The sequence below is a fragment of the Bos grunniens genome, chromosome 26, assembly GCF_055505025.1.
Source record: "Bos grunniens cultivar Pamir isolate PY7600 chromosome 26, Bosgru_T2T1.0, whole genome shotgun sequence".
NCBI lineage: Eukaryota > Metazoa > Chordata > Mammalia > Artiodactyla > Bovidae > Bos > Bos grunniens.
Genome location: NC_141190.1, coordinates 23,570,355 through 23,580,709, shown reverse-complemented (window position 1 = coordinate 23,580,709; position 10,355 = coordinate 23,570,355). Strand labels below are relative to the sequence as shown.

The 10,355-nt window shown below is 50.0% G+C and overlaps 1 protein-coding gene across 2 annotated transcripts; it reads left to right on the top strand.

Moving 5' to 3' along the window:
- Positions 1–1,877: 1,877 nt before the first annotated feature.
- LOC147344249 (steroid 17-alpha-hydroxylase/17,20 lyase-like) lies at positions 1,878–8,084 on the top strand. Of its 2 annotated transcripts, XM_086377508.1 has the most exons (8): positions 1,878–2,225; positions 3,827–3,965; positions 4,166–4,395; positions 5,319–5,405; positions 5,808–6,023; positions 6,334–6,503; positions 7,039–7,142; positions 7,651–8,084. In XM_086377508.1, exons 1-8 carry the CDS (start codon positions 1,929–1,931, stop codon positions 7,935–7,937), a joined length of 1,530 nt encoding a protein of 509 aa, XP_086233634.1. In that variant the 5' UTR covers positions 1,878–1,928; the 3' UTR covers positions 7,938–8,084. The 2 variants fall into 2 exon arrangements, with proteins under 2 accessions (XP_086233634.1, XP_086233635.1); XM_086377509.1 differs by lacking the exon at positions 5,319–5,405.
- The last annotated feature ends 2,271 nt before the right edge of the window (positions 8,085–10,355 follow it).

Below are 10,355 nucleotides of genomic sequence, written 5' to 3'. Positions count from 1 at the left end.
TTGTTTGTTAGGAAGATATACTAATAAGAACTCAGAAAAATGAGGAAGGCCATTTTGACACAACAATGATTCCGGTAAATACCAAATCAGCATGCACTTCATGTCAGGCAGCACTTTTACATGCGTTATCTTAGTGAGTCACAACAGCCTTAAGAAGTATATTCCAGGGCTTCCCTGGTGACTCAGTGGTAAAGAATCCGCCTGTCAATGCAGGAGACACAGTCTTTTGATCCCTGATCCAGGAAAATCCCACATGCCATGGAGCAACTAAGCCCATGCACCACAACTCCTGAGCCTGTGCTCTAGAGCCCGGGAGCCGCAACCACTACCCTATGTAGCAACTACTGAAGCCTGAGTCCCCTGTGTTCACAAGAGAAGCCACTGCAATGAGAAGCCTCCCCGCTGCAACTAAGTAGCCCCTGCGACCCACAAGTAGAGGAAAGTCTGCACAACCATGAGGATCCAGTCAATAGTAAATAAACTGATTAAAAATAAATAAACATTAAACATTAAAAAAAAAAAGTATATTCCACTGTTATTCCCATTATAGAGGAGGAAACTGAAACTTAAAACAGGTAAGTAACCATAGAGTTACTATATGACCCAGCGATTCCACTTCCACGTATTTACCAGCCCCAAAATTGAAAACAGGGACCCAAATAGATACTATGTACATGCTGTGGACATGTACACCCCTGTCCATAGCAGCATTATTCACAGTAGCCGAAAGTGGAAACAACCTAAGTGTCCATCAACTGAGGATGAACAAACGAAAGGTGGCATACCCGCTTACTAGAAGATTGTTCAGTCATAAGAAGGAGTGGAGGGGCCTTCCCTTGTGGTCCGGTGGCTAAGATTCTACACCTCTAATGCAGGGGGCTCAGGTTCAATCCCTGGCCAGGGAACTAGAACCCACATGCTGCAATGAAGACTAAAGATCTTGAGTACTGCAGCCAACTCCCAGCACAACCAAATAAACAAATATTTAGGAAATGAATGAAGTTCTGACGTATGCTACAAAGTAGATGAACCTTGAAAACATTACGCCTAGTGAAACAAGCCAGTCACAAAAGACCAAATGTTATATGATTCCACTTAAGTGAAATAGGCATATTCACAGAGACAGATTAGAGTTTACCAGGGCCTGGGGGGAGGCGAAGGGGGAGTTATTGCTTCGTGGATATACTTTATGTTTGGGGTTATGAAAACAGTTTTGGAAGTAGACAGTGGTGATGGCTGTACAACACTGTGAAGTATATTCAATGTTACTGAATTGTACACTCAAAATGGTAAACTTCATGCTATGTATACTTTAACATACTAAACCTTTTTAAGTCATATAGCAAGAAAGGGGTTAAGCTAGAATTTGAGGCTAAACCCGTCTGACAATAGGGCCCCTGATCTCAACCCAAGGCTTTCACTCCCCTGGGCAAAAGCAGCAAACGTGGAATGAAGAGAACTAGATTCTTGTCATCACTATCTGTGTGACTTTATTCAAGCCTTACCCTGGGAGGCCTCACTTTCCTCAACTGATAAAGTTGGATAGCTGTCTGTTGATTGTGATTTCGTAATACAGAAAGTCCCGAGCCGTGATTCCTGATCCAGATATCATTTGCTTCTGCCCACTCTGGAGACGTTGATGGACAGTGAGCAAGAGACAGGAACTAGCTGTCTGTGCCCTTACCTAGCCCCTCCCCTAGGGGTTTGCCCTGGTGTGGAGCCAGCTCTTGAAAGAAGCCTCCTCTCCTCTCCCCTCCCCATTCTGGGAGAGGACTTCTGGCTGTGCTCCAAGATAAACTTCCACAAGGCGAGCATTAACATAAAGTCAAGGAGAAGGTCAGGGGAGCCCTTAAAAAGGCCTTCTTGCACCCTAAGGTGGCTGAAGCCACTCCACAGCTCTTTGTCCTGACTGCTGCCACCCAGACACAATGTGGCTGCTCCTGGCTGTCTTTCTGCTCACCCTCGCCTATTTATTTTGGCCCAAGACCAAGCACTCTGGTGCCAAGTACCCCAGGAGCCTCCCATCCCTGCCCCTGGTGGGCAGCCTGCCGTTCCTCCCCAGACGTGGCCAGCAGCACAAGAACTTCTTCAAGCTGCAGGAAAAATATGGCCCCATCTATTCCTTTCGTTTGGGTTCCAAGACTACTGTGATGATTGGACACCACCAGTTGGCCAGGGAGGTGCTTCTCAAGAAGGGCAAGGAATTCTCTGGGCGTCCCAAAGTGGTAAGTAATGCCTCTGACCCCTCCCCTCACCAGCCCCTGGGCACGTTGAGCTCTTCAGCCAAGGCCATGCCTGCAATGCCCCTTCTAGTTCCAGAAGAATCCTGTGATTCTTCCAGTAACAGACTGGTGGGGCTGTGGGTGGGGAGCGACCCCTCAGACTTCACCCAGCTTCTAAGCTAGGCAGGAAGAATTAAAGGAAGACTTTATTTTCTGGCTGTTTCTGGAGGTGGGACAGGGTGGGAGTGGTGGTTTGAGGGGGTCAGGGAGCCCTTACAACATCATCTCTCCCAGCTGAAAAAGTGAAAGTGTGAGCTGTTGAGTCTTGACCAACTCTTTGTGACCCCATGGACTAGCCCACAACACTCCTCTCTCCACAGATTTCTCCAGGCAAGCATACTAGAGTGGGTTACCATTTCCTACTCTGGGGTATCCTCCTGACCGGGGAATCGAACCCAGGTCTCACCCATTGTGTAAAAGTTCTTTATCATCTAAGCCACTTGGAAAGCCCAAGAGTCTAGCTCTCTGAGCCTGAAATCTGAGCTCTCATGATTCACTGAAAGAGTACCTGTAAAGCATTTAGCCCAGTGCTGGAAGTTCTCAATAACTAGCCTTGATCAACACTGTTCACATGGAAAACGGGTTAGTGATTCCTGTCCTCCGCAAAAAGTTGTGAGGGGGAAGTACCCTGATTCTTGGAGGGCTGGGATCACTATTTCCCTGGGGCTTCCTCGAGCTGCTCCAGCCCTGGGGAATTGACCTATGCAAGCACTTTTGGGGAGGACGCTGAAGATTCAACCTGTCGAGCTTTCTGTTTGTTCCTGGGGGCAGAAGGGAGTAGGAGCTAGTCAACCAGGAACACTGCCAGCCTCCAGTACAGCATCTGGCTGAGGGGACTCCCCTGAATGTCCTGGGCAATGCCCCCTGGCTGCTCATCTTTGATCAGACCAAGGCTTGACTCTTCTTTGCTTGGGCCAGTCGGCCTGGTTCTTGGGCCAACTACCCTCTCCCATCTCTGCTGGGCTTCTTCTCTCCAGGGCAAAGAAGAAGGAGGCGGCTAGTCTGATGGGGCCTGCAGATATGGGGATAGAGGACAGAAGGTCTGGGGGAACCTGTATAGTTTTGGGGGTCTTCTGGGCAGAAGCAGCTTGGCCCATGTCTAGGCTGGGTGGATAAGACATGTGCCTCTCCCGATGTGGGCCTGTATTGGGCACATGGCTAGCAATGGAAGGGAGATCTAAAGGGGGCTCAGCTGCTGTGCCTTTAGCTGCCCCCATCCCCAGAGGACCCAGGGAAGGGTAGGGGCCTGGTGTGTCCTCAATCTCTGCTCCTACAAGTTTAGAGAGTCCATCCCATCACAGCTGCCTCACCCTGTCATTGATCTGAACAATCTAATTCAGGGTTCCTTCTTTTGCCTTACTCTGTCTCTCTGTTGGAACTGGGAGTATCAGGCCATAGGTTCTGTTCTGCCAAGGCCTTGCAGTCAGGGTGGAGTGAAGCAGGGAGCTCTATAAGGAGGCTGCGCAACAGCTACCAGCCTCATTGCCCTCGGGGAGGGCAGGTGGATGGTGTCTGAGTCCTATGTCCTTTTCTGCTTTCCAAAGGCCACTCTAGACATCCTGTCAGACAACCAAAAGGGCATTGCCTTTGCCGACCATGGTGCCCACTGGCAGCTGCATCGGAAGCTGGCACTGAATGCCTTTGCCCTGTTCAAGGATGGCAACCTGAAGTTAGAGAAGATCAGTGAGTGCCTGGCTGGCCCTGGGCTGAAGGAGCCTGCAGAGGGTTGGGGAGGGAGAGGGTTCTGGTACCTCCATTCCACATTTTCTTGGCTACCACTGCCATCTGCTGGACATCTGCTCTCTTCGATTCAGATGGAACTGGTCGAGGTGGCGGTGAAGGGATGACTCAACTCCCGCCCTCACACCCCTCTCTCTCCCCAGTTAATCAGGAAGCCAATGTGCTCTGTGATTTCCTGGCCACCCAGCATGGAGAGGCCATAGATCTGTCCGAGCCTCTCTCTCTGGCGGTGACCAACATAATCAGCTTTATCTGCTTCAACTTCTCCTTCAAGAATGAGGATCCTGCCCTGAAGGCCATACAAAATGTCAATGATGGCATCCTGGAGGTTCTGAGCAAGGAAGTTCTGTTAGACATATTCCCTGTGCTGAAGGTGAGGATGGGGCCAGGTCCTATGGGCAGACCTCAGCAGACCCTGATCGTATCCCCAGTTCTTTCCTCTTACGGTTCACTCCAGACCTCATTTTTTTCTGACGACCTCAATTACAGTGACCTCTACCTCCTCTGACTCTTCAAAATCTTGCTGCTTCTCTACAGAAATAGGTTTAGCTTTTAAATTATGCATTTTAATACTCATGATAACGTTGTTGGTGTTGTTGTTTACTCACTCAGTCGTGTCTGACTCTTGAGACCCCACAACTGTTACCCACCCGACTCCTCTGTCCATGGGATTTCCAAAGCAAGAATACTGGAATGGGTTGCCATTTCCTTCTACAGGGCAACTTCCCAACCTAGGGATTGAACCCACGTCTCCTGCATTGCAGGCAGAGTCTTTACCCGCTGAGCACCTGGGAAATGCCATGTGCCAGTCCCAAAGCTCCACATGCATTAATCATGCATTCCCTTTGGAAGTGGGTTTATTATCCCCATGCAGATGAAAATACAGGCTTCAAAAAGTTAAGGAACTTAATCATGCCATGAGACTCAAGTCTGTGTTATGTTATGCTATGCTATGCTATGCTAAGTCACTTCAGTTGTGTCCAACTCTGTGACCCCATAGACCGCAGCTACCAGGCTCCCCCGTCCCTGAGATTCTCCAGGCAAGAGTACTGGAGTGGGGAGCCATTGCCTTCTCCGCAAGTCTGTGTTACCTGAATGAAGTCTCCGTCAGTGCTAGACGTTTGATTGAAGGGGGAGGGGAGGTGACTCCTTTCTCCCTTGTTTGGAATTGTCCTGGTTGTCACCGATGGCCCCATTCTGGGTCCCTGTCCTGCTTTCCATTCTGGCTGAAGGTTGAGGTTAGAGTGGGAACTCACCAGGGATGGCCAGGGAGAATCTAACATTTCCACTTTGCAGATTTTCCCCAGCAAAGCCATGGAAAAGATGAAGGGTTGTGTTCAAATGCGAAATGAATTGCTGAATGAAATCCTTGAAAAATGTCAGGTAGGTGATGGAGCAGAAGAGATGACGAGTCAGGTGGAAAGTGGCAGGAGAGCAGGGTAGGGTCCATTTTGGACAGTGTAGGAGCTCCAGCACCTAGCCGCGAGCCTGCCATAGAGTTGGTGCTCAATAATCCTGACTTAATAATAAATATAAAAATAAATAAATAGGAGTAGAGAAGTGAGGAACTGCAGAGGACCCTGAAGGGACCCATCCACCCTGCAAATTTAAAGAGGGCCCAGTGTTTTTTCCACTTCCACCAGTTCATGGGTCCTGACTAGCCTCACTCCACTCCCTCATTTCCAAGTGGGAGAAGCCTTTGTGTCTACAGTCTGGGTGAGAGTATGGCAGGGGTTGCAGATGGGGCTCCTTTCTCTTCATCGTCTCCCAATCTCACCCAACCAGGAGAACTTCAGCAGTGATTCCATCACTAACTTGCTGCACATACTGATCCAAGCCAAGGTGAATGCAGACAATAACAATGCTGGCCCAGACCAGGATTCAAAGCTGCTTTCAAATAGACACATGCTCGCTACTATAGGGGACATCTTCGGGGCTGGTGTGGAGACCACCACGTCTGTGATAAAGTGGATCGTGGCCTACTTGCTACACCATCCTTCGGTGAGTTTCTCTCTACCCGAGCCTTCCCAAGCACTCCTGACCCCAGGCACACTCACCTCTGCTCCAGGGAAAGGGAGAGTCCATACCTCGGGAGTTCTGTGCAGGATGATTGGGCTGGACCCTTTACCCAAACAGTGGTTGGCTCTGTCCTTTGGGTGGAGCTGCCCCATCTTCTGCAAGCAAAGCCAGGGTTGTAGAGCCACCTCTGGGAAGGGTCTTGCCCTTCTGGGTGTGACAGTAGGTTCTTCTAAGCCCTTGCTCCTCCTGGGCTGATACATCCTGGTAACATCCACCCTGTTCTGGCCCCCAGTTGAAGAAGAGGATCCAGGATGACATTGACCAGATTATAGGTTTCAATCGCACCCCAACCATCAGTGACCGGAACCGCCTTGTCCTGCTGGAGGCGACCATCAGAGAAGTGCTCCGAATCCGGCCTGTGGCCCCTACGCTGATCCCCCACAAGGCTGTCATTGACTCCAGGTGTGCCTTCCCTCCCAGGAACACCCAGCCCTCCTGGTCCCTCCCCCAGCATCTGACCCTTCCAGCTGGCTGGTCAACCTACAGTCAACCACTGACAACCGATCATCGTACCCACGACCTACTGACCAGTGTGTCTCCTACCCACTGACACCCACTGACCCATCGACCTGACCTCCCTCAGAAGCTGCCCGCTGCCTGGGAGACACGTGCTCCTACCCAATCCAAAAGCCGCAACACACACACACACGCACTCATGCACACACGCACCAGCTCAATATGCACACCCACAGGCCCTAACAGACCCACAAGTGTTGATCCTAAGTGCTACTCAGGAAGAGAGGGCTGGATTCATATTCAATCTGGCAGAAGCTGAGGAGAAGATGCAGGAGTGGGCATGAGGGAGTGGGCATGAGGGAGCGGGCATGAGGGAGCAAAGGACTCTTTTCCCCAGGGTAGTGACCACGGAGACTTGGGGCAGAGAAGGTGGGGAAGAACGATACTCCAGACCCTCTTTTCCTCTCCCTCTCTGGAGCAGCATTGGCGACCTTACCATTGACAAAGGCACAGACGTTGTGGTCAACCTGTGGGCACTGCATCACAATGAGAAGGAGTGGCAGCATCCCGACCTGTTCATGCCCGGTGAGTCCCTGTTCTGTCCTGCCCTGCCAGCCACACAGCCCCCTCTGTGCCCACCTCTCCAGCATTGCTTCCCTTCTGCCAAGCTTCCTGCTAGAAGACTCCTGACTCCCACTACATGGACCTGTTGACACCCCTAGCCTACCCTACACTTACCCAGATTCTTCACAGCTGGGTTCCCCACTCTCCTTCCACCAACTGCAGCCTCCTCTTCTGAGAAGGCCCATAGGCATATGTCTCCTGTGAAGTCAGCCCCTCTCCTGTGGGATGGTGCCATTTTCATGTTTAATACACCTTTTCATCCTTCCTGAATATTCCATCTTCTCTGTGTGATTAAGGGCTACCTGAGAGCAGGGCATTTATCTCTCCTAAGATTGCCGTCCCCCCCCTCCACCCAAATAAGGCTGTCCACCTTCTCAGACTGGGGCTCCCCAGGCAGGGCCTTGTCCTCCCCCTACTCCTCTACTGACACTGACCCTGGCCCCTGGCTGATGGCTCCTTGTGTCCGCAGAGCGCTTCTTGGACCCCACGGGGACGCAACTCATCTCGCCATCATTAAGCTACTTGCCCTTTGGAGCAGGACCCCGCTCCTGCGTAGGTGAGATGCTAGCCCGCCAGGAGCTCTTCCTCTTCATGTCCCGGCTGCTGCAGAGGTTCAACCTGGAGATCCCGGATGATGGGAAGCTACCCTCTCTGGAGGGCCATGCCAGTCTCGTCTTGCAGATCAAACCTTTCAAGGTGAAGATCGAGGTGCGCCAGGCCTGGAAGGAAGCCCAGGCTGAGGGTAGCACCCCATGACTCCACCCTATGTGACCCCCACCGCACAGAATTAGAGGAGCTCCCCCACCCTCTCCCACCATTCCTTCTTCCTCCCCGCCCACTCTGCCTTCTTTCCCAGCCTGCAGCCCTGGCAGTGATGTGCATAAAACAGTTTCTTTCTCCAAAGGCATCTGAGCAGCTCATTCATTTGTTCACTCGTTTCTTTCAACAAGTATTTTATGGGCCACCTACTATGTGCCGCTCACTCACTGTCCTTGGACCTCAGGCTCCTTGGCCTCGTGAAACTTAAAATTCTAGTGAGGGCTGACAAATGAACATTCCAGAGACTCATAAGTGCTTTGGAGTCAGTTATACTGGTTGCTGATGATGTGAGGGGAATGGCCAAGGTGGGGGTGGCTGCTGTGAATGAAAGGTTGGGGTAGTATGAGACTGGGCAGAGGTGCCCCCCGCTGAGGGAGCAGCAGGGAAGAGGCTCAGGACACTGGGTTAACCTGCCACTCTCTCACCCCTGGACACTTACGAGGAAAAACAGTTCTCCCTTGAGGTATCCTGGCAATCCCTCATCACTGGCTTCTTCTGCCATAGCATAAATGCACCGAGAAGTATGCCTTCTTCAGCAAGGGCTGGTGCAAAGCTGAGGGACAAAATAGCAGGCAGCATGTGACAAAGCAGGCGGGACTCAGAGAGCAGGAAGGCAGTTCTACTATAGTGTCTCCACAGCTGGTCAGGAGGGCAAGTCCCTGCGTTCTGTATTAGCTGTATCTGCCCCTCCTGTTTGAAAGCAGGGATTGCAAACTGCTCACCCATGGGCCACAAAGGGCCCACTACTGAGTTCTACGTCCACGTGGTACCTTTGTTTTACAATAAAAAAAAATATTAACTGTCAACATCTTAAAATGAAAAGGATTCATACAGAAATTCTGATTTCCAGCTTCTGAAAATCCCGGGGCCATATTAGATAGGGTTACAGATGTACATGGCCTCGAGCTCCACCTCGGCCTCCCCAAAACCCCTACTGTCCAAAAATCCCTACTGTCCAAAAACCGCATCTGCTTGACTCAAGCATGTCACTGCCTAGCCCCTGTGGGCATCCCATGAGCTCCTCCTGCTCTCAAGCTCAGTAATACCCCATTCATCCTCTCACTCTGAGGCTAAGACCTGCTCAGAGGCCCAAATATGAATGGCAGACATCTGAACTCTCTAGACCGAGGCTCCAGCTACATCTTACAAGTGCCACACAAAACAGGTACCTAGACAAAGAGGAGGGTCCCTCTTCTCTGACTGAGGAGAAGATCTCTAGCCAGTCAGGAAAACCTCCAGCCACAACACTCAGGAAATGAGACAGAGAACCAAGTTCTGCCCAGTGCCTGTGTTTATCAAGCCTCTGGCTGGGCGTTTTTATCCAAGTTACATATTCCTCTCTTTTTACGGGAAACCAGAAAACCGAGATTCAGAGTGATCACATACCTAGAACAAGTTTTCTAGATCTAAAGCCTGAATTTTAGTGGAAAAAACCCTGAATAATTAGCAGTTATCCTAAACTTTCATGCTGGATGCTGACAGGCACAAAAATGACAGATAAGACATGGACTTTGCCTTTGAGGAACGTTGTAATTATTAAACTGTTAGGTTAAAAAAAAAGCTTCTGTTTCAGTTCTTATTGCTGAAAATCTTCCTATAATATTCAGGTTCATTTTGTGCCTCAAATACAGTCCAATCAACAGAATTCATCCCTTCCCCCCACCCCCCCCCCAATAATGTGACAAAGCCTCAGAGTCATAATTTGAAGCAATGATGGTTATATACACAACACACACATACCTAGTCAGTTTATATAATACACATTTTTACAGGACTCAAAAGCTTTTCAAATTTCTTGAACAGTCAGCCTCACCTTTGAGCCTGCCAGCCAGCACCCGACAAGGGATGAGAAGTGCTACCACCCTTATCTTACAAAGGAGGAACTGACACCTAGCCTAAGGCTGCAGATGACAGAATTGAGACTGTCAAAACTCGGATCTCCTGACTTTCGGTTCAGTATTCTTTCCATGACTGCGCCCTAGCTCATCAAGTCTTTGCTTTACCTTGAACATGTCTTGATCAAATCAAATAATCACTTTGCCCAAAAAGAGGTGCAGTTTTCAAGGGGATATGAAATATTGAAGGTACATGTTAACTTGTTGCTGATGTACTTTGAGAAAGATTCACTACGGTTTCACTGGACAGTGAAGGACACGTGGGGTCTCAGAGCCCTTCTTCACTTTAAGCAAAATTCTAAATGTAACCTCGTTTTTTCCTCAGTAGTTCCACCCCACTGCACCAAGCTTTTGTTGGGGGCAAAAGAAATATTAATGGGACTTGTCTTGTGTGCCTGACTGTCTAAAGACCAGTGCTCAGTCACTCAGTCACTTCTGACTCTCTGCCACCTTATGGACT